The following is a 23,970-nucleotide window of genomic DNA, read 5'->3' as shown; positions in this document are numbered from 1 at the left end:
TCTTTGAAGGCAGTCGTCTGCCTAGTCTCTGCCCACTCCCCCAAACACGTGCAGATGGGGTCCTTCTGTCTGCTGACTAGCTAGGATGACACAAATCTTTCATATGAAGGAGGACAGAGACTCGTTCTGTCAAAACCAGAGAGCCAACAAGGACCCAATGCAGGACTGCAGCCCAGCAGGAGACTTCCTCAGGGCGGCCTGCAGTGTGTCAGGAAGCTTTGCACAGGCCACAAAAGGGCTCAGGCACATGCATTCTTCCCCGACCACGGACAAGCGTGTGGGTTCCACACTCCTGCCACTCAAATACTCTACAGTTTTGAATTGCTGCAGAATAGGCAGAAAACCTAAATAGTCATTAATTTTCCTGATCTCTGAATGGGGAAGTCTCATGGCTTCAGTTTGTAGGCTTGGTCAAACAGCCCACAGAGGAAGAGGGGTGGGAGATACACATCCTGTTGTCGCCAAGTTTAATCCTCAGCTTGCCCTGACCCTCAGCTAAGAAAGGGAGTGTGGGGAAGCAGTGGGGGGTGGGGCTTGAGAATACGCCCACCACAACTAGCTGGCAAGCAAGCCAATGTCACCCTTCGGAGTATACGTGGGCGCAGAAGAAGAATGTGAGTGACCTGCTGAAGGTCGGAAGAGGATTCACAACAGCTGCAAGGGACTCAGAGCCCCGGGCTTAGTGTGAAATGCTGACCTTCACAGCAGCTTACCATGAGGAACATCCCCACTGCTCTGTGTGCCTACAATGAGACTGAGCTGGTGGTGAAATAACTCCGTTTAAGCCACCAGAGGCTTACGACGAGGGCTGTGAAGGCATCATGGCACGCACAGCAGAGTGTAGCTCTCTATCTCTGCAGATCCCCAAGTCCGTACCTCCATGCATGGCGTCTATGCGGATCTTCAGTCGGTTTGGGCCGGAGAGTAGCTCCTTCAGTGCGTTGAAATCAAAGATGCTTCTGAGCATCGTGGCATAGGCCTCCACTGAGTCCACAATCTCCACTGTGAGAACAAGTGACATTCAAAGGAGAAACAAAACATATCCAGACTTATTCTACTCCAAACTAATTATATTTCTATAAACCTGCAATAACTATTTCAAAAGGGCAACTATGACAGCTGTTAAATGTCATGTTATACATACAATTTTTTTTTTTTGGACAGAAATACCACTCATACAATTTTACAGACAAGGAAACTCAAGGCTTGGAAGTCAGTTACTTGCACGGGTAGGGTAGGCCACCCAAACTCCCAACAGAGGGTAGACAAGCCCTATGTTATACCCCAAATCACTTCTATTTTGACATCATGGAAGACAGAAAAGATAATACCCATTTTTCTTTCATTTTCTTTTCTGAGGTCCAGGAAACGGGGGAAAGGTTTCCTCAATGAATGACTTTCTATATGGACTGCTAGTGGCTAACACTAGTATTATCTTTGCTCAGGAGTTTTGGACATTTTCAATGCACGAGGAGTCTATGGAGCTCTCTAGTGATGACTTCCAAACCCTAATAAGCACTTTGTTTATTTCAGCGCTACTGTCAGCTCGCAATGCACTCCCTATGTCCAGTGGGAAAAAAATACAAGCCGAGCTAAGCCAAATGCAGGTCACCAAGGTAGCCCTCTCATCTTCTTCTTAATATAAAGTTATAAATGTTTATTCCACATATCCAGCAATACATTGACATTCAACAACAAAATGCAACTCACTGGCTGCCTTTTCAGGGAGTTTTATGCAACCCAAACAAACTGTCAGATCAACTTGACTGAATGTCAGGGGGATGGAATAAATGGAAGAGTCAGGCTCAAGAAGCATTCACAATGAGTCTAAATGTTGGCCTCACTGCTCACTGACTGGTGTGAGCCTGTTTCTTGACCTCTCTGTGTTTTTGCTTCCGCCTCAGCTGACAGTCTGCAGGGACGGTACTGTCCCCACAGGCTGGCTATGAGAATAAAAGGGAGAAATATGCATAAACATATATAGGAGAAACTCAATGAGATTAATCAGACAGGTCTTCTAGTCAGAACTGTGATAGAAACAGAGGCCTAGAGAGTTGGAAGCTAACCACCCAAAGTCCTATTTTATCACACCATTCACAAGGCCAACGGCTCAGCTCCCTCCACTCCCCAAACAAACTCTAGATCTGCTAAGTAATCCAGGCAAAGCTCACAGACCCCCATTTCCCAAAGCTGAAGACCCACTTTAATAAAACCTCAGAAGGAAAACTGCTCAAATTGGAAACTGGAGCGTGTAGGGAGAGGAGGAGAATGGCAGCCTGCAAAGGGCAGGAGACAAAGAAAGCAAACGTGCCTGTGAAGGGCTTGAACTTGTTTTCCAGGTCAAACTGCTGCTTTCCTAGGACACTGAGGTCTACCTTCAAGTCAGGGCAAATAGCATATTCTTCGATTGTCTTGCTGATTTGGAAAATTTTATCAGTGATTGCTTCCGGAGCAGGACCTGCAAGTCACAGAGCAAGCAAGGGTTATCACGTGCAGCTCATGTGAGAACACAACCCACCTCACAGCTTTCCTCTACCCGAGCACTCTTCCACCGGACCACAAAACATCAGGACTCTCTTTTTTCCAGATGTTTTTGAGATACGGTCTCACTAGATAGTTTAGATTGGCCTTGAACTCAAAATTCTCTTGTTTTAGCCTTCTAAGTGCTAGGATTCCAGTCGTGTGTCAGCTTATAGCAATGAGAATTTTCTAAAACAAAACACCATGTTAGGTGCAATTCATTACAAAAACTAAGAAGTATTTCACCATCTCCGAAGGGAAGCAAAGCCCCTTCTTAAGGTGAGAATCAGAGCCCAGGGATTCCAGTACTAGCTTATCCAACCTTACCTACCTGACCCTGAGATGACAGAATACTTACCCCCATTTGAAATATTGAATTTAATTCCGAAGTCTCCATTGGGCCCTCCTGGATTGTGGCTGGCCGTCAGAATGATCCCACCGATGGCTTTGATTTTCCGGATGATGCAGGATACGGCAGGGGTGGAGAGGATGCCATTCTGTCCGATAACCAGGCGACCAATCTAGGAGAAGAAATCCAGAACAAATATGTCCAAAGCTAGCACAAAGAAATGCCAGGGCAAGAGGAAAATGGACAATAAAGACACTGTTGGACCAGCAAAGATGTTTTCTTAAGAAAATAGCAGCATCTCGGATGTCTCCATTGCATTCCTGAGATAGAATCGGGGCTATTGAGCAAAGCCATTTCTTTCTTCCTTTTTTCCCATGGAATACTGCACTGTGGTGGTATAAAGCAAGAAAACACATTGCATGCATAACAGTCCATCTACGTCAGGTTCATGTGGATGTACTGAAGGACTGTGAGAAGACCTGCTTCTTCTTTTTTGTTTTTGTTTGTTTGTTTGTTTCTTTGTTGTTGTTTTTGTTTTTTGAGACAGGGTTTCATTTGCTTTGTAGACTAGGCTGACCTTGAACTCATAGAGATCCACCTGCCTCTGCCTCCCCAGTGCTGGGATTAAAGGCATGGAAAGCCTTAATTTTTATTCAGCTCCACTGTATTTTCAATCCACAGTGGAAGAAAAAACAAACAAACATAGGCTTAACTTGTTAAAGGAATTCTAGCAAAAAAAAAAAGACTTTTGCAATTAATACTCTTAAAAAGCAAAAGGATTGTACATGATGTCAAGAATAATACAAATGTATCTTACAGTTTGTCTTTCCAGGCGTGCTTAGCTTTTACATACAGTGGGATTCCTCAGGATGCATCATGTTGGGGTATAGTTCAATTACTTCCTGAGCCTAAGACAAGAGTGTGAGGAGTTGTTGCCAAGGAAACCAAACCCTGGGACTTTTACTGTGCTCCTAACTCACTTTCTTGCATCTCTCATAAATGGTATCAGCCCAGCTCTTGAAACCTTCCTTGCTAAAGTGAAAGCCCTCTCAACATGATCCAAGCTAGAGAGACATTTGGTCAGCTCCTTAGAGGAAGTAAGACTGCCATATTAAAAATACTTAGGCCATGCAGAGTTTGAGCTGTCTCCATTCACTGTCCTAAAAGAACAAAGAATCAAAAATGTCTTTTGCCTTTTGCTTTTAATTTTCCATTAGGTTTTTGTTGTTGTTGTTGTTTGCTAGCTTGTTTTTGTTTTTGTTTTTTGCAGTGGAGATGACTTGGTGGTGGAGGATGTATTCCTTTTAAAATTTTTATTTTTATTTTTAATTATGTGTATGGATGCCCCCCTCTGTGTGTGTGTGTATGTGTGTGTATGCGTGTGTGTGTCTGTGTATGAGTATGTACACATGAATGCAGTTGCACACAGATCCCAGAGGTATCAGATTCCCTGGAGCTACTGTTACAGAAGGCTATGAACTGCCCAATATGAGTGCTAGGAGCCTAACTTGGGTTCTCTGCAAGAGCTGTACACACTCTTAATCACTGAGCCACCTTTCCATATCAGAGGATGTATTCCTAATGCCAAAATTCCATGAGATACCTGGATTCCCTGGACAATGTGTTTTGGGAGGTGTTAATTTTATGACTCCCATCTACACTTACTCAAGGCTTGACTGTGCGATGCACCCCTCCCCCGTTACCAAACTCCTTCCCTCCCCTCCTAACTGTCACATCTAGCTCTGAGAAGAGCCTGCAGAAGGTATGAATCAACACTGCAGTCTATGGTACTTTTGGTCCCTGAAAGTGAATTGTTCCTCCCAGGTGACACTGCCAACGCTGTCCCAAAGAGATTCCTTCTCGTAAGTACTCATGGACAAGAACTACAGCACAGTGGACTGGTGGCAGGAACACATCACACAGCACCTTAGCTGTATCTGGGGAGGGAAGGGGGGACATGTCACCTCTCCAGGGGACTCTCTATGTGACCACTATAAAAAATAAAGACAGGAATCAGGTAATTTTATATTTCTCTGAGAGGAGCTTAGGAGCAGTGGCTTATGAGTCATTGTTTGAGTCATCTGAAAATGTCTTTTCATGCTTAACACACCAACTTTTACTTGTTTTTATATGTATTAGGTATGGAAGGAGGGTCTGATAAACAGTAAACTCTGCCATTCAAGTCACCCTTCATTCTTCCACTGCTTATGGTGAGATCCGTGGTCAGCCATGACTGCAGGCTGCAGGGATTGTGCAAAAGGTTTAGAAGCAAGCACACCCAGGGCTGCTTCTCTTTTGAAGGGCTAAAGGCTCTAATGCAGGCCCCTGTGGACCATTACCGCCTGCCTAGGGAAGTTAGCGCTGTTGTTACTCTCATCCTTAAAGATGCCTGAATCACTGCAAGCTCTCCTCATCCCACCTCCCACCAACCCCCCCTGGTCCACAAGGCTGAATGAATCCCATTTCAAAGCTCACCCAGCTGATCTTCAAACACAACACCGTCCTGCTAAAAGCCAGTCCCTGTTGCACACAGCCCCAATCCCTCCCACGCCCGAATATCCCTGAAGACCCGGCAGAACTCAGATGCTCACACAGCAGTGTCCGTAGCAGCATCACTCACAACAGCCAACAAGGAAAGGCTGCAGGTATCCTACTAGAGACGAAAGAGTGGGCATGCAGTGCATTAGACGCACACAAAATGGAGTATTACTCGGCCTTGAAATAGAAAGAAATCAGAACGGAGGGTGTTGATACAGTGAATGAGTGGGTGGAGGAGTAAAGAGGTAGAGATAGAACAGATTGCAGAGCAGGAATTTCTGCCACACGTTACAATATGGATGAGCCCTGAGGACATCTCCAAGAGATAAATGTGTGATTCCACTTACATGCGGTATCTTAAAATCATCAAAACCATAGAACAGAAAGAAGAACAGTGGCTTCCAGGGGTTGGAAGTGGTGGTGGTAGGTGAAGAAACGAGAATCTATTCGGCGAGTGTAGAGTCAAAGATGAAAACATTCTAAAGATGAACCGCAGCAACGTGAATACAGCTAACACCATCCAACCACACGACTGAGATGGCTATGCCAGTGAATAATGTTATGTTTAAAAAAAAAAAACAATTGAATTGGTTATAGAGTCAAAGATGGCATTGCTATCTATGCATAGGGAAGTGACTGGAAAGACATCTGGAGGATAAATATTACTTTTTAATTTTCTATTTTGAAGGGCTGGAGAGATGCCTCAGAGGTTAAGAGCACTGACTGCTCTTCCAGAGGTCCTGAGTTCAATTCCCAGCAACCGTATGGTGGCTCACAACTATCTGTAATGGGGTGACTTTCTCTTCTGGTGTGTGTAAAGACAGAACACTCACATATATAAAATAAAAAAATAAATATTTTTTTAAAAAATTTCTATTTTGAGACAGTGTCTTCCTATATATTCCAGACTAGCCTCAAACTCACAACCATTCTGCCCTGGCTTCATAAGTCTGAGATGACAGGATCTGACCACTATGCCCAGCTGAAAACCTCTTTAAAACTCCAAGAGAAAGAATGAAATTCTGACCCATGCTCCCACATGATGAGTCATGAAAACGTTATGCTAACTGAAATAGGCCAGACACAGCACTGGACAACGCTACTTACATGAGGGATCTAGGACGGGCAAAGGTATGGGGCAGAGTTAGGGATACCAGAGGCGACTGTGGAATGCGATGGAGTTTCTGTTTGGGATGATGAAAATGTCCTGGTGATGGACAGTGAGGATGGCTGCACAGCATTACAAATGCCACTGTGCATGCTTAAGATGACAACGCTGATATTCTATGCTACTTTCCCTTGGTGGGTCTCATGTTTCATTTAAAAAGGAGGAGGAGGAAGATGCCCATTTATTTTCTTTGTCCTGCTAGCTACAAGCACAGTCCTTTTACTTATCTGAGGACAAAATGAGACACCAACAGTCTACATAGGGCCCAGCAAAAACTCATTTTGTCCATTTAAAATGTTCAGTAAAAGTAGACAGCGCCATGCAAATGAGAACAGACTTCTAATAACGTCTAACAGACTTCTACACTTCACAGATGCACCAGATATAGAAAAGGAATACACAGATGCACTCGCACTCAGAAAGGGAAAGCTGACTAGCTCCATTTAGTTTACTATGCTAAAAAGTCCTCCACAAGCCAAGTTGTGAGGGGAGCGGTTACTGACAATGATGGGCATCCATGGTAGTGACTATCCTGCCTTTAGATTTCCTGCATCACACCACAGCCAGAGATGTTAAAGCCACCAGAATGTGGGCTATGTTGGAAAAAGAGGAAACTAAGCAAGGTCTTTAGAATTTCATGGTTTTTATCAGATTAAAGCACTTTATCAGTCTACTAAATGTCTTTAAAGTGACTTAGCCAGCATGACTGCTTTCAATGCAATGCTATTTTTTAATAAGAAATGTCCTTGAAAATACTGCCCAAGCTGCCATAGCCTTAACAAATAGGCACTCACCATATTTAATCAATTATTATCTCTGAGATGCATTATTTAGCAAACCTTCAGATAGTCAATCAGAGAAAGTCTGAAGGGTCTGCCTGAATTACACATTCCCACCACCTCTTCCACATCCTTCAGCTACACACACACACACACACACACACACACACACACACACACACACTTTAATGAAGCCGAATCTATCAGCTCAAAGGGGACAGTGTACCAGATCACTCAACAGCCTAGATAAATGGTGAAATAATGTTCCATCTGCCCCTCTCAAAAGATTAAAGCATCTTTAATATCATTCCCTGAACAGCGTTCCTCAAAGATGAAATTTACGGCATGTCACATTTTATCTTTAAAATGTGTATGTTTCATAATAATTTCATATTTGAGTTCTTTATCAGCAACTTTTACGTGACAGGCATTCAGATTCTGAACCCAGAGTTCAAAGGAAACCCCATACTGAAGACAATGGCCTGTAACACTTCTATTTTACCCTGGTAACTTGCTTTTTGTTGTTGTTTGTTTTTGCAAACACCTGCCTGGCACATTATTCAAACAGACTGAAAATAAATGCCCAACACATTTGCTTGCAGGGCTAAATATTATGACCTCTCGCCCAGGATTTCTTCCCCAAAAAAGTACAACGAACTTTAAAATTTTGTAGATGACAAAAAGAAATGTGTGTGCCAAATCTTAGCTAATTATTATTTTTAAAACACACACACACACACACACACACACACACACACACACACACACAGAATTTTGGGCCTCCAGAGAAATCTGCACACTGAAGCCAGCAATGTCCTGGCAGACACCTTCCTATAAAGGTGGGCTGTACAGTCAATCTACTATCAAGACCAGAGCTTTCACCATTTTCCTTCTAATTTGCCTAACCTAGCCAACATGTGTCCATGATGCAGCCCCTGGGCAGAGCCTTCTTACATCATTGCCATACAATAGCTGTGGTTTCCACCCTGCTGCACAAAGTCTCCCACACACAGGGCTTCTTTGTGTCCCAGGTCATCATAAGCAGATGCCTCTGTAACGACCCTCCCGAAGGCTCATACCTCACATGCAACTCCCATCCCCCGACCCAGTGCTTTTCTACATGACTACCAAGACCCACAAACAACAGCATGCTCTGCCTTTGTTTTCCTGTTTGACAAATGACTAAACTTCAACAAGGAAGCCACTGAATACGCAGCAAACCCACCACTTATGACAACTCCTCTTGGACATGGGCAATTCTAAAAGCTAGCTAGCAAGTACTCACAAAGTCTACAGAGCAACAGGTACTTTCTAAACTGCAGGAACTGAGCACAACACATACAAAGCTGAACCAATTCCTGGGTCCCCGTAACACTGCTGTCATCCTGGAGTATTTTCACAGCATTCAATCTCTGAGGTCACAATACAATTAAGTGGGTGTTAAAATCGAGGTGTAGATCATATACACACCTCTACGTATTTGAGTATTTCTGCAGAATCAAAAAGTTACTTGGAAGGCCAGGGATGCAATAATACTTATTGTATACCAACCCCGTTGGCAGCTGCCATCTGCACTATTGTTTCTATTGCTGATTTATTAAAATACCGCCCATCTCCACCAACCACCAGTGATGATCCCTGCCGATCTTTTAGGTCTATGGAAAAGAATATGCTCTGGATGAAATTCTCCAGGTAGCAAGGCTTTGCCTCAAAATAATAGGTGTTCTTCCGTAATCCGCTTGTTCCTGGCTTCTGGTCATGGTAGGGGGCTGTGGCAAAAGTCAGCAACGGTAGTGGACCCTCTTCTGTTTTCCTGTGTGTCCCAGAAATCCATTCTTCAAAGTCACTCATCTTTCATATCCAACACTTGGCTCTGTGAGGGTGTCCAGAAAGTAGGCAAGGGTCCCCCAAACTGTCTATCGGACCTGAAGCTGCCACAGTATCCTTTGAGTAAATAAGACAAAATTCTTCCTGGACCATCACCCTTGGTGAGAAAGCCTGGTTAGTTTCCTGATGTGGTTGTCTCTTGAGAAAAAGTTATAAGCCACACACCCACCCATACCCCCACACATAGCAATCTTCAAAGCCGTTCGGATGAAGATACTTCTGCCCACACAATGAAGCTTCGATTATTTTTGCCTCGTTTCCTGTTAAGGCAGAGCACTCCCGAGTGCTGCCTGCAACAGACTTTGGTTTCAGACACCAGATCACTGCCAGCCTCCACTCTTGAAGCCAAGGCTAAGATGGACCAACTGCAGTTCCCTAAAGCAGGTTAGGACAAGGGACCTGGTCTGGTGCTCACTATTTCTGCTGTCCCTTGAACTGGAGCCTTGGGCCATCGGCAGCTAAAGTTGCTTGGAGCCAAGGAGCAAATAAAAGGTCAAGCTTAAAATGGAAGGGAGGGTGCACAGCTAGCTCTGCTCTCCGCATACCACTGCCATTCTGATACCCACAGGGTTAGATCCCTCCCACAAACAAGCTCAGGTGGAAAAGGGATGTAACATCTACCAGAACAGACCTGCTCACTGGCCACCAAGAATTTAACCAAACACGGCTACAGTACAGTTTAGCGGGAATGTGTTTGTCAGCACGGGCACGGCCGAGGGGTCATCTCCAGCACCTGGGCTGAAGATGATTTAATAAGAGTATCCACCAACCAACAGCTAGGCTGTTGCCTTAAATTTATAGAAAAATGACTCTAAGGATCCACAAAAGTTTTGAGAAATCCAGGACAATGAGGAGTTGATATATGTATTTTCCTATGTGTATGAGGCTGGCTAATAATTAGACGAATAATAGGACAATAAGATTAACTATTTTAGACAGGGTCTCACTATGTAGCCCAGACTGGTCTTGGTCCTGTAGCTCACACGGGACTGGAACTTGAAATCCTGCTGGTCCCTGCTTCTCATATGCTGACATACAGGCATGTGACCTCACGCCTGGCTGAAACAGACTTGACTCTCAAGAAAACACTTACAGAGCCACTTGGTGTATGGGTCAGAGTTAACACACCCAAGTGGGGAATGTGCTGTCTCCAGAATCCAAACAGGCTTCTTCCTTGGTGGTGGGCGGGCCAGGTGCAGTAACTAACCTTCACTTTAAAAGGACTAACTCTGCATGCCCCATACCACTGGATGCTTGGGAATTTCACTGAGGCCCTTGAATTTGGTTTATTTCCCATCCTCTGATATACATATGTATTACCAAGAGGTCCAAAGTGGTTGCTACCTCCTGCTCACTTGGTCCAATCAGCACAATGTTGTCAATATAGTGTGATAGTTTGTGGAAGAGACAGATGATCAAGCCCCCTTTAAACTCAGTTAAGACACAGGGCTGGAGAGCTAAAATACGCTTGAGGCCAAACTGTAAAGGTATACGGCTGGCCTTGCCAACTGAAAGCAAAGAGAAAGAAAATCTGCAGATATGGAAACACTCATGAGGCAGACAGACTGACAACCAGACAGCCAAAACCAACCACCTTTTAAATAGCTTATTTAGGATTTGGATCCTGTTTTAAAAACTGAAATTCTTTGAAATTGATTTTAAAAAGCTTATTTTATTAATGGCTATATATCATGACTCTTTTGATTTATTACAAGTGAATTTTTAAAATTCATCTATTTTAAGTTCTGTGCCAAGTTCCCCCTCATTTCTTATGGCCTTGCAAATTAGACCAACATATGTGTCTTGGCATATGCAACCACAGAGTTAGATTTATGAAATATTATTCCAGTGATCTCTTCACTGGACTAACAAAGCAGCCACCCAAGGCACGGCGACCTTCCTAATGATATCTCGATGTCCCAGGGCACATTCAGGGGCACATGGGCTTGAGGGTGCTTGGGCATAGCCACCCAGCTTTTCTGCCCACCAATTGGGCCAAAGGCTGGTGAAGTACTCTCTGAAGCAGAAATTACAAAAGTATCCATTTTGATGACTGCCCATGCCCAGTCTGGTTATTTATCAATATGCAAAAGAAAGCCTAAAGGGCACATGGTGGGCGCTTACTGGAGAAAGCTTCCTTTCTTAAAAAAAAAAAAAAAAAGTCGTAATTTTACTGACACCATAGAACTCAACCTCATATAAAAATATTACCAGAAGCAGCAATGTTAGATGGACTGTGAAGTGGGGTAAAAAGAAAGAGGCATTAAAAACATTAAGCTTCCTGAGCCGCTCGGCCTAAGTGGGGCAGCCATTAGGAAACTCATCTGTTTTAGCTCTCCAGCAAAGGTTGAACTTCCATCTTCAGAAACGCTACTGTCGAGCAAAGCGAACCCAATTTGGCCTAATGAATCCGCCTGCACTGCCAGTACTCCTTCACAATGACACAGATTACATTTAAACCATACGGGGATTTAAGGATTGCTCCCTTCAGACAAGAAACTTTCATACTGGTCTTGGGCCCAATCAATTTCAACAATGGCAGAGTTATGAACCCCTTCACTCCTGGGCTCCCAAAGATTCAGAGCCCTTTCTCAATGGCAAGCTGGGAACCCCTCTGCTCCCTCCTTCCCTTCCTTCTTGCCTTTCTCCATTTCTGTCCTTTGCTCTTTCTTTCCATTAATACATATTTATTGGATCGCTAACTACCACATCCAGGCCCCAAAAGCACTAGACCTTAGGGCTCAAGCGGATTCATGTTTTCATATATACGGTTTAGTTTTAGAAAATATCACAGAAGTGGGCCTAAAGGACAGAAGTGCTCACCCCGATTCCAGTGCAAAGCCTAGGAAGCCAGCTACTCATTCAGCTAAGAGCAGCAGGGCATGCCCAACTACTGGCCATAACTCTCTAATCTCACCATGGCCCAAAATGCTTACCACTAAGAGCCTAGAGTGTCCACAGAGGGAGGGAAAGCCCAGTCATTTCTCCAGGCAGCCCAGGCTCAGCACTGCACTATATAACATGTACAGGATTAGGAGACAGGCACAACTAGGCCCCAGATCCTGCAGCTAGCTCTCAACTGAAATGGTTTCTAAATCATGAAAACACCTAAAGGTGAGGCCCTCCCTGTTCCAAACCTCAGTTTATCTCTAAAGTGAGATCCTAAGGGGCAGCAGATTCATCCACAAGGCCAGGGTAAAGGTCCCCCTCCTCCTGACTGTTGAGGCACACCTCAGTCAACCAGGAAATGATGGAGTGATACTAATTACCATTTTTCATGTTCTGGGTAGGGGCAGGGACAGAAACATGGGTGAGTGGGTCTTTGTTAAAAAGAAGTCACATCAGGAGGAAGACATCATGGTACAGTGACCAACATATTGTCCCTGGGGAACATTTAAAGCCCAGGCTATGAGCAGTAGCAATGCCAAGGACAAGCCTGGAAAAACACCTGAGGCAAGACATGGAGTCAGGGGAACCTATTTTTGTAGGTATGGAGGACTGTGAGGAATTAAGGTAGGAAGGACACAAGCCACCATGTTTTGAGAAATGTGACTGGCTAGCAGTAGTGCATGAAAGAGATACCAGACAGATTATCCAAGACTGGCAAATTAAAGCTGGTAGACCAAGGCCAGCAGGCCAAGCAAGGCTGGCAAAAGCACCCCTTCCTTAGCTGGGGTGGCTCTGAAGATCTGTGTGGATCTAGTCCACTTAGCTCTGAGCCCTGCTGGCCTTCTGAACGCACCTTCTGAGTCCCTGAGCCAGCCACAGTCTAGAGATTTCTGTCCTCCAACAGGAAGAGATCTCCTAAGCAATTTTCCTTCTCCATGCCTCATCTTCTGCTCCTCTCTTCTCTGAGAACTAGTCCCTGTCCTGCCTCAGAGGACTCTGACTCCAATCCTTGATGAGCAGGGGTACAAAGCTGAACCACTTTGTCTTCGGGTCTTGAACTCTAAAACTAGGACTTCAAACCAGAGCCAGTTAGCCCTCAGGGACAAGCCAATTAAAGGACCAGAGGGACAAGACCCATCATGTCATGAGCGTATCAGTAGGATTGCTTCTGACAGCCAGGGGATCCACAAGGATACTCAGGAATTACTAACACAGTGTCAGTTACATACCTCTAGGCACTGTGGCCTTGCTAGGTGGGGAGGAAATCAGAAAATAATCTAAAACAGAATCAAGCAGAAAATGGACTAGGTATATCTTCTGAACTGTGTAGGATTAGGAGTTCAGGGTGTCAGACACTACCATTAGGGAATGGGTGCCACGGGCAGAAATCATAGAGACTCTGCGTGGTGTTGGTGTTCTGGACTAGAAAGGCCCCACGTCAGGGTCCCTGGCCAGCATGCACTATATCTAGCTCACAGCATCACCCTCATTCAACTAGAAAAGTAACTCCTAATTGCTCTGAGTGAGTGGATGGGTGACTAAGTGGACTTTGAGTGTGTGCTGGGAAATGAATCCATGGCCTTGAGCATGCTAGGCAAGCACTACACACTGAGCAACACTGTCATCCCCTATGCGGGCATTGTAAAACACATTTAGAATATTATATTATTATGTAATTACATATATAATTACATAATTATATATTATATTATATATTTAGATTATTATTATTATTATGTATAGAATGGCAAAGTATACCTTGAACAGAGATAATAAATCAAATTTACAGTACATAGTGAGTATTTCTTACCCAAAATTCTCTAGACCAGAAGTGTTTTGGATTTCAGATTTTTCTGATTTCTGGAATGATATGTCTTAGGCATGGAGTCTAGGTCTAGGTAAATTTAATTTGTTCATATGCATCTTTTGCACACAGCCTGACTATATACAAAAACTTTAGTGCGCTTCTGATTTCACTGTGATTTGACACCTGAAGCACATGCGGAATTTCCCACATGTGATTTTCTTTTCTTTTTAGTTTATTCACTTTATATCCTAATCATAGCCCCATCCCTCCTCTCATCTTGGTCCCACATTCCCTCTCTTTCCCCCATGCTCCTTTCCTACTCCTCAGAAAAGGGGAGAACCCCCACCAACCCATCCCAGCTCATCAAGTCACATCAGGACTGTGTGCATCCTCTTCCTCTGAGAATGTGGTTTTCTATCAATGCTCAAAAGTATCAAAAATTTTTGGAGCATTCTAGACTTTAGTGTTTTTATATTAGAGATTCTCTACCAGTATTGGTATTTTTGAAGCTGTTATAGAAAATCTAAACACATTTTGCATTTTAAACACAAGAAACGTGGGCGATTACATCATCTGTTAGCCTTGTGGTTGAATACAACTCACAACAGCATAACTCATTTAGAATCACAGCCGTAACTTTAAGAGAGAAGCCGTATCAGAGTCATAAACATTAGCGAGTCACTCCACAGAACTTGGAATACACTAGAAGTTTATCCCATTAGATGCACCACATTATTTAAAGGAACGAACTTTATAGCCAGACGGACAGGATCTGAGCCTCAGCTTCCCAGTCTCTAGCTGAGTGACCTTGGACAACACTTATTAAATCCCTCTGTGCATCCATGTCTTTATCTGCACAATTAGAGATGAGAGGCTGCACCCACCTCCCTTGTAGACACGCTGAGCGAGGAATCCCAGAATCTACAGATGTCTTTCCATGAATGCGTGCAGTGTTGCCACATAGCCCGTGTATCCTCACATAGTAAATAAGCAACCTTCAGGACACTCACAGGACCCAATACAATATAAACAGTTAATACTGCATTATTTAGAGAGTCTCTGCAAACCAAAGTTAGGGAAACTCCTTTTAGGACTGGGGATCCAGCTCAGTTAGCATGCTCAAAGTCCTACTTCCAATCAGTCCCTGGGTTCTGCATAAGCAGGATGTGACAGCACAAAGGCTGTAATGCTAGTGTAAGTCTTGCACTTGGAGGTAGAGGCAAGGAGGATCAGAAAGCTAATGTCAGCCTTAACTGTGTAGACCAGCCTGGGCTAGGTGAGAACCTATTTCAAAGAGAAAGGAAGGAAGGAAGGAAGGAAGGAAGGAAAATAGAAAAAGAAAAAGAGATCTAAAAGTCAATAAAGGAAAGCAAATAAACTTTATCACAACGCTTGGTCACAGAGTAGGTGCTTAACAGAGGACTGGAACATGGCACAGCAGTGCAGAACCTGTGGAGTCAGATGCTGACCCGTGCAGCGAGTGAGTGAACTGACACCATGTCTGCTGCTGCCTTTATGAGATCACGGAAGAACTTGAATGTGTTCAGTGCTGCTTGTCATAGAAACTCATAAACATGTGATTTACAAACCTGAAATATAGGATCAATGAGTTTATGAATAAAATCACACACACACACACACACACACACACACACACACACACATATACACACACACACACGTACACTGACAAATGAGTCCACAGAGGGCAAGGAACATGAGGCAGATGCGCCAAGATGCAGAGACAAGAAACAGAGAGCTGCTGCCACCAGGGCCCCTCCAACATCTACTGTGAGGCCCAGCGGCCCCAGCTCCCAGCAGCCTCCAGCATCATGCTGTAGTCGTTATAGCTGCTCAGTGGAATCTCACTGGGCTGGGCACCTACATGTACCTCATCTCCTCTGGGATGCTGGGCCTGTTGGCTAGTCTTAGTCTGTCTCCATTGCCTCTAAGCAAACAGAAAGAGGGAAAGAGGCAACTCTCTTCTCCTTTGAGAACTTTTTGGGAGAGGACAGGAGACAAGTCAAAAGCTGGAGTTAAAGTTGCTCCCTAGTGACTTGCACTGGAGCTGCATGCTCACACGGAAGAACAGGGCCAGGAGTCCCACCTGCAGGGCGCCACTGTTAATCATGTTAAACTCTCCAATTTAAGACACACTGGGTCTTTACTAAATGATGTAGGTGTGAGGGAGATGCCTGTTTAGTCAGAAACAACCCATATCCAGCCATGGAGCACTAGCAGGGCTCGTGGTTTTCCTACAGATGTTTTATTTCCTTCTTTGAGGAGTCTCAAAGAAATTCTCACTGCAGTACCTTGAGTATTCATTTGAAGCCAACAGAAGCACCTTCTGTGTTCTGGATACTACTTGGAGTTCAGTGTGAAAATCCCTTGGTGAAAAGAGGACCAAGTCCCAGCACTTGCCATCACAGAGAAATAATAACTGTAAGGAGCAGTGTGTGTATACAGAGTCACCACCCGTGACCCATGACGATGTTTGATTCCTATGAATTCACTTAAAACATGAAATCCCCCACGCTGCCCCCCTCCCAAGTCTGGTTTTAGAACTATTTTATTTTCAAATCATTCATGGTTATGGGTTTCCCTCTTGTGGTGGGAAACAGAAAAATCAGGCACATTTACTGTAGCCTGTGGGTTGGGGGTGGGAGTGGTGTCCTCTCTTCCATTGCCTCGAGGGTCCCATTCACCAGGCCCCTTGTGTTTTCTGATGGTCCACAGATCATTAAGATGCGGCAGGACTCCTGGGATTTTAACAGGAAGGGAAAAGCAGTGTTATTCTGGGACAGTCTCATGCTTATACCTGGCCAGCTTTATAGAAAGGTAGCTACGAAGAAACGACAGTGCCCTTCAGTAGGGATCAAAGTGAAGTCAGGGAGCAAAGTTCCCCCATGAAGTCCAAGCAAATAAGGAAAAACTTAAGGTCTTACCACAGCTGCCTGGCCACACAGAAACAAAAATCAATACCTATGGAGAAAGCCTGATCTCGCCCTTCTAACTTGTCCCCTGATGAGAGCCAGAAAACAAAAGCAATGGTTTTCGGGATAAACACTGACTCAAGTTCTCTGTTGGCCCCTGCATTGCGGGGAAACAGAAAGGTAGGGAGAATAAACACGGAGGAAGGAAAATGCAAATAGGAAAGGAACACAGAGGAAGAAGGCATGTCTAAGAGTGAACCAAGCAGTCACTGCTCCTCCCGGAGGGCTCTGGATCAGACCAGCCTGGGTCCAGCCCTGGCTTTGCCCTCTTCTGGCTGTGTATAGTCTCTCTGACCTCGACTTCTTATTTGTTAAACTGGGACAATGATGCATGCCTGTAACACCAGCACTCAACAGGTGAGGAGTCACTGTTAATTTGACCAGGCTGGACTGCCTACAGAGTCTGAGGCCAGCACTGGGCTACAGAGTGAGATGTTCTCTCAAAAAACAAACAAACAAACAAACAAATAAACAAACAAATTCCTGGAGTGGGCAGCATCTGTGGTGGTTTGTATGAGAATAGCTCTCATAGGCTGATAGTTTGACTATATGGATCCCAGTTGGTGGAACTGTTTGGGAAGGATTAGGAGGTGTGGCCTTGCTGAAGGAGGTGTGTCACCTAGGGTGGGCTTTGAGGTTTCAAAAGCCCATGCCCTTCCCAGTTATCTCCCTCTGCCTAGTGCTTGTGGGTCAGGATGGACGTAAGCTTCAGCGACTGCTCCAGGGAGATGCCTTCCTGCTTGCTGCCATGCTCCCCGCCGTGATTGGTCATGGACTCATCCTCTGAGTTTATTAAGCTCCAATAAAGCCTTTCTTCTATAAGTTGCTCTGGCCATGTTGTCTTACCACAGCAACAGAAATAATAATAATAATAATAATAATAATAATAATAATAATAATAATAATAATAATACTCGAATGATTTCTCTTGGACATAATGGATTAGTGAGCAACATTGAGATCATCTAAACTCATGTGAGGTGCTTAGCACAGTGCCCAAAAGCTCTTGCAGGCATAATAACAACCAATGGTGCATGTGTTTCATTACTCCTGCATTACAGATGAGGAAGCTGAAGTCATATTGCGTTAGGTCAGGCCCTAAACCCATCCAGTAGCTGCCATATTTATAAGGAGAGGATGATTTGAAGACAGAGACAGATACCGCAGGAAGAGTGACAGGTGGGGACAGAGAGAGAGAGAGAGGCTCAGAGCTATGCTGCGGCATCAAGTGGTGGGAACTAGGAGGAGGCAAGGACAGAGTCTTCTCTAGGGCTGGGGATGTCACTAGAGTGGAAGAGTGCCTGCCTAGCATACATAAGGACCTGGGTGCAGAAGGAGAAGAGGAAGGAAACGTGGGGAAGAAGAAACATCAGCTTACCCTTAGGGCTGTTACTTTGATTTCAGAATTCTAAGTCTTTTAAGCAACAAGAATGTCTGTTGTTTTAAGTGACAGGGTGCGATCCTTTGTTCTGGAAACCCTGGGAAATTGACATGACAAGCTAGCAGCAATTTAAGACGACATGTCCTATCCCCATATACCCTTACTTTGCCCTGAGCTGCTTGCCGCTCATCACCAAGTATCTCCCTGGATGGTAGCTCGTGATCTAAGTAAGCTTCCTCTCTTAGTCAGTGGGGTGCACAGGAAGTGCATCTCACCTCAGTAACTGGAACAGGCCTGTGCAGAGCAGTCAAATTCTTGAGCGAAGGAACCACTGACACAAGAGCATCAAGGGCCCCGAGACTGGAGTGCTGATGAACACAGGCATCTTCCCAGGGAGTCAAACAGTCTCTCCCCTTCTTAGAACCACCACAACTATGAAATGTCTCCACCATCTCAGACAGCTCAGGCGCCTGCAGAGGGCGCCCTGCCTGAGAACTGACAAGGATGCAGTCTCTAGAGCACACTAGACTTGCATAGTAATAACTGAAAACAGATTAGAAACTGCAGTGTGCGGGGCAGGGGAGGACCGCTGGTTGGTCTGTGTGGCTCAGACAGGTGGCTTGCTCTGCTTCTGAGCAGGGCCTCAGGGATCACAGGCAGAAATGGCAAGGGGCCTTTTCATGGTTCTTTTCTTGGTAAGGTAGTAAAAGTGAACTAGACAGAGGACACCATGACAAACCAGAGTGGAGAAAAAAGGTCACAGCAGACACAGTATACTACTAGATTTGTCAACAATGCCAGAGAAAGTCTGTGTGGTGGCATATGCCTGGAATCCCAGCACTTGGGAAGCAGAGGCAGGAGGATTGTCATGAGTTCAAGGACTCCATATTAAGTTCCAGGCCAGCGAAGGCTATACAGTAAGACTATCTCAAAAACAGCACATACATATGTATTTATCTATATGTTAACAGATACATGCATTTATACATCTCTTAGAGCTGCAGAAAAACAGCTGCACTATATATCGATTTGCAGTGTGTAAGCATCTATAAATTAAGTAATTTAACTAAGTACTCAAGTTTATCTCACTCTACAATACCAATTTGAACCATGAACCCAGGTTCAGAGGCTTGCTCTATTGAGGACGTCAGGTGACATGAAGGCCTGTTCTGTGTCACGTAACCTGTTAGTTAAACAAGTCCAGCAAGCCACTGGAGTTTCAGTGTCATTAGACAAACACTGTGACCAGCCCCATTTAGAAACAGCATTTCTTTTCTTTTCTTTCTTTCTTTTTTTTTTTTTTTTTGTCTGCTGACCTAAGTGTCCAAAACTCCCCCTTCCTCTTGAAGTCATGAAGTAACTTTTGGACCAAGTTGAAGATCGGCCCGTGTACGAAATAAGCCAGGGACTGAGAAATGCTGGTGAAGCAGCAGAGAAGGGGAAAGTGCTGCCCCCTGCAGAGGAAAAGAGACCGATTGCATGTTTATTGCTGCCACTGCCCACCACAGCCAAGATTCAGTAGCAACTGAGTCCATAGTGAATGAACAGGGAAACTGTTACACACACACAAAACAGACCACTAGTCAGTCATGGACAAAAATTCTGTTTACGGCAACACGGATAGAAAGGAGTGTTCCCAAAGTGTAACACGTTATCAAGCACTGGGGCTACGCTGGATAATTAAGAGGCAGAAAGCACCTCTCCAGCACTGCGTAAGAGAGGATCCACCTGGCCACTTTCTACAACAACTGTCCTCGAATGCTAAGGGGCAGAGCTGGTATGCAAGGCCAAACACTGCCATGCAGGGACAATTCTGCTTTCCTTTGGGGCTGCCTGCCGTGTGCCTTTGACATGAGACAGCTGAGTGTCAGTCAGACCAAAGACAGACTGAAAACCTAGTTTCTCAGAATAGGTTCTTCTCCATCCCTGAGCCTGTGCGTGAAGCATTACACACAAGAAAACACCCATGCTCTGAAATACACAGGTTAGTGGTGTGCAGCATGGCACTTGGTCAGTGGCCAATCTGGTAAAAGGTGCAAAGCTGGGAAGGCGAAGGCGGGAACTGCTGGACTCTTGGCAGGTATAAAGTGCCTGCGTTTCCCAGTGAATCCTGACCTAGCAGCAATGAGGCAGCCCATGCGACTGTGTGTGTGACCTGTGTAGGCAATGCCTACACATATTCTCACGCCCTAAACTCATGCTATGACATATTAATTTCAAAAAACAAGAAAGCCAAAGGGCTAGGGCTGTAGTTCAGTCGTAGTATGTTTGCCTAGTACACAAAAGCTCTGGGTGTGATCTCCAGCACTACCCGTCCTCACAAAAGGAAAATTTTAATTTGCCCTGAATAAAATATTGGCTAATAAATAGTGTATCTAGGAATCAAAGTCATGTTTGTCTGGCTCTGAAGTCATGCTACTATAAAATCCTAAGTGAACAAAAAGATCTGACTTATTTTAGATTAGTGTGTTATGCTTGCATATACGTGTGTGTGTGTGTGTGTGTGTGTGTGTGTGTGTGTGTGTGTACACACGCACTCGTGTAAGCTCAGAGGACAACTGCAAGAATCAGCTCTCTCCTTCCACCCTGTGGATCCCAGGAATAAAACTCAAGTCACATGCTTGGTGGTGAGCACCTTTACCTGTGATCCTCCTGCTCAGCCTGGAGGAAGCAACTGATAAATATCCCACCACGGTCCTCCAGATGACTGAGTCTGTGCTGCTTTAGTTGGTCTACTAAACATCTGAGGTTTTTATCATGTAGGCTGTTTTGGGCAGGACTGAATCAGCCCAAGCAGTGACTTGCCTGAATCAAAAGTGCAATTTCAGTGACAACAGTGGTAACTCACACTCAGGTTGCACCCAGAGTTCCTCAAACATTCATGTGCCTATTAACGAATTCAATTCCCATAATACTTTGTCAGATATCAGAATTAAGTCCCATTCACAGGCAAAGACTCTGAGCATCAGAGATGCTAAGCAGAGCTCGTAACACTTCACAGCAAATGAAAATCCCAGCAGGAACCAAAGTCGATTCCAATCCACCCTAGGAACTACCTCTTTGTGCAACACAGAGTGCCACCCAGTGGCTTGTCTTCTGTTTGGCATTATGTCAGAGGCAGTCCATAAGGACCCTGCAGGATGAAGCCCTGAAACCTAGTGGCATGTTGAAATAGGGCAGTGCTCACCTATGTGAAAACATACTGCTGGTCTGGTCCTACCAAAGCTTCAGCAGTGTGTGTGTGTGTGTGTGTGTGTGTGTGTGTGTGTGTGTGTGTGCGCGCGTGCACACACATTTATGTGGGACAGTGGGGGAAGCTGTCCTCTGGGTTCCCGTCACATACTAGTTGTGGTAGATTAAAAGGCTTTACTCAGAACCTGTGATGAATGGTGACCTTTGTTTGATAAGAGACTTTGCAAGCTAAAGATTTTGAGATGAGAGCATCCTGGATCACCTAGCTAGGCCCTAAATCCAAGGACAAATGTCCTGCTAAAAGAAGAGGACAAAGGGTGTGTACACACCAGGCAAAGAATTGAGTCCCCTGCCTAGAAATCAGGGGCAGAAGGGAAGACACGAATATGGACGTGGCCTTGAGTAGACATATTCCAGGACCACCTAGGCCACCCAAAGTGGAAAGCTTCCCCGAAGGGTCCCCCTGCAATTTCTGCTGCCACCATCTTGATTATAGACTTCTGGTCCCCACAAACGGAGATGATAAACTGTACTTTTTTAAGCCCTCCACCTGTGGCCATTCATCTCAGCAGTCACAGGAAACAAGCCTACAGTGTATTTTCAACTATCTATGGCTGCACCTGTCTTTCCCACCAGCACAGTGCCTTCCCTATGAGTGCTCTGCCAGACACCTCACATGTTCACTGGGTGTCAATGTCTGTCAAATGAACAAACCCATGTGTCCCAGGAGGCCGACGACAACGTCAGATGCATTTCTGGAAGCTTCCAATTGGTACTTTGACTTTGGAACTATGCGACAGATCCATCTTGAGGTATCACTCACACTGGGCTCGACTTTCACGGTGACCAGGGACTACTGTCTGGCTAGGTAAATCTAAGACACATCATAGGTCTGGAGATAGGATGCAGTGGCTGGTGGCGGACATAAAAAACAGTCTTCTTGTCCTCTCCCTCTCTGTCTTTCAATGGTCTTTCTCTATTTGAAATTATGTAAAATCACTAGAATCAGCAAAATGTTCCATTTACTAAATAATGCAGGTGCTGCGGTGCTTTGCAGAGGCTGGTGCATCCTCACACTAACGATCAAGCCACACAGCAAGTCTGTCAGATGTTCCGTGGGGAAGCCGGCAAGGGTGAGCTGGGTGCTGAACAGTTTTCTCGTGGGTTTGACCACAAACAGCTGGAGAACAAAGTGTGGTGGCCCAACCTGCAGAGGAAGCAGCACAGCCCTCACCACAGCTGCTGGTCTTCCTCCCTGTGGCATCCGAATGCTCTACACTCACTTCCCCTTTGCTTCCTTGTATATGTACCTTAGATTGTATTTCATCTTGGGCCACGGAATAAATTTTTCAAAGGCCCCCATGAAGACCTGGGAATAAAACAGTTTTATAACTAGTAAAGCAAAGGGCCTTCTTTTCCTGTCCTCACCCAATAACGCCATCCCAACTCCAGATCCCAAACTCTTTGCTACCGTGGATCAGGTAGGCACTGGCACAGGCTTGGGCGTCTTCTGGTGTGTGTGACTTAGAGCTGATAGGACTCTGTTCCTAGGTCAGGTCTTGGTACTTAGCTATTGTTTGTTGTGTGTCAACAAACCTTCCAGATGTGCACAGCTGGGAGAGAGCTCATCCTGGTCCCTGTGGCAGACCACATGAGGTTAGTGAACAATGCAGGTTTTCCATGGCACAAGGAAAGTGGTGGGTGCTCATGTCCAGGCTCTGCATGTTCATCTCAGCGCCAGCTCCTGGGCAGCCTCAGCGAGCAGCAAAATCTCCAAATGACGCTGACATCACACTCACTCTTTCAGGGGGAACTGTCTTTCCTATCTGTGGTGCTTCCTTTGAAAGTCCTCAGTCATAACAGATTTCATCCTCTGAGAATAGATTTGAACTTTGGAAAGAGACAAAAAAATTGACTGGAGCCATGTCTAATGAATAAAGTGGGTGTTCAAATCTCATTACATCATTTTAAGTGAAAAATGAAGCCTGACTATAAAATAATGTGACTGCTTTTCCTACGTGGCCCATAAACCAGTGGCCTGAAAAATAATTCCCACAGAGGTGCTTCAAAACGCTCTGAGCGCTGGATGCGTGACTGGAGTAAGGGCACAGTCCCAGAGTGCCCACGTGCCAGGGAACAGTCCTAACTGAGATGTGGAAGCTCAAACACGTTTGCTAAAAAGAAATTCAATTGCTTACGCTCATGAGAACTGGAACATCTCCCAGAGATGGAACCTAGCCCTCCTCTTCTTGACAGGAAGTGGCTGAGAACAACGCACTTGCCCGCAGCAAGCCTGCAACAGCCTTCTGCCCTTACAAACAGACACGAACAGAGCCGTGCCCCAGGCACAGACATCACTTTCCCTCGGCATCCCCTCTCATGGCAATTGCTTTGCTGAATCATGCTACCTCACGAAACAAGGAAGGCCTTGGGAATGAAGACATCGCCGCCACTGTGCCTTGTGAGC

General features: G+C 45.0%; 1 protein-coding gene across 2 annotated transcripts in view; it reads right to left on the bottom strand.

The window, feature by feature from the left end:
• The window catches only part of PGM1 (phosphoglucomutase 1), a 60,612-nt gene that overhangs the window by 24,886 nt on the left and 11,756 nt on the right, over window positions 1–23,970 (bottom strand). The window contains exons 1-4 of one of the 2 annotated variants that reach the window (XM_084786831.1): window positions 8,906–9,394; window positions 2,879–3,041; window positions 2,312–2,458; window positions 877–1,002 (exon numbers count right to left, since the gene is read on the bottom strand). In XM_084786831.1, the coding sequence (XP_084642957.1) occupies window positions 877–1,002; window positions 2,312–2,458; window positions 2,879–3,041; window positions 8,906–9,205 (736 nt within the window). In that variant the 5' untranslated portion in view covers window positions 9,206–9,394. Of the gene's footprint in view, window positions 1–876; window positions 1,003–2,311; window positions 2,459–2,878; window positions 3,042–8,905; window positions 9,395–23,970 lie in introns of those variants that run through there. The other variant, XM_084786832.1, reaches the window with a different exon arrangement.

The sequence above is a fragment of the Acomys minous genome (assembly GCF_964271855.1).
Source record: "Acomys minous genome assembly, chromosome: 6".
In the NCBI taxonomy this organism is placed as follows: domain Eukaryota; kingdom Metazoa; phylum Chordata; class Mammalia; order Rodentia; family Muridae; genus Acomys; species Acomys minous.
The sequence above is the reverse complement of the archived record's forward strand: the minus strand, read 5'-3'. Positions and strand labels throughout refer to the sequence as shown.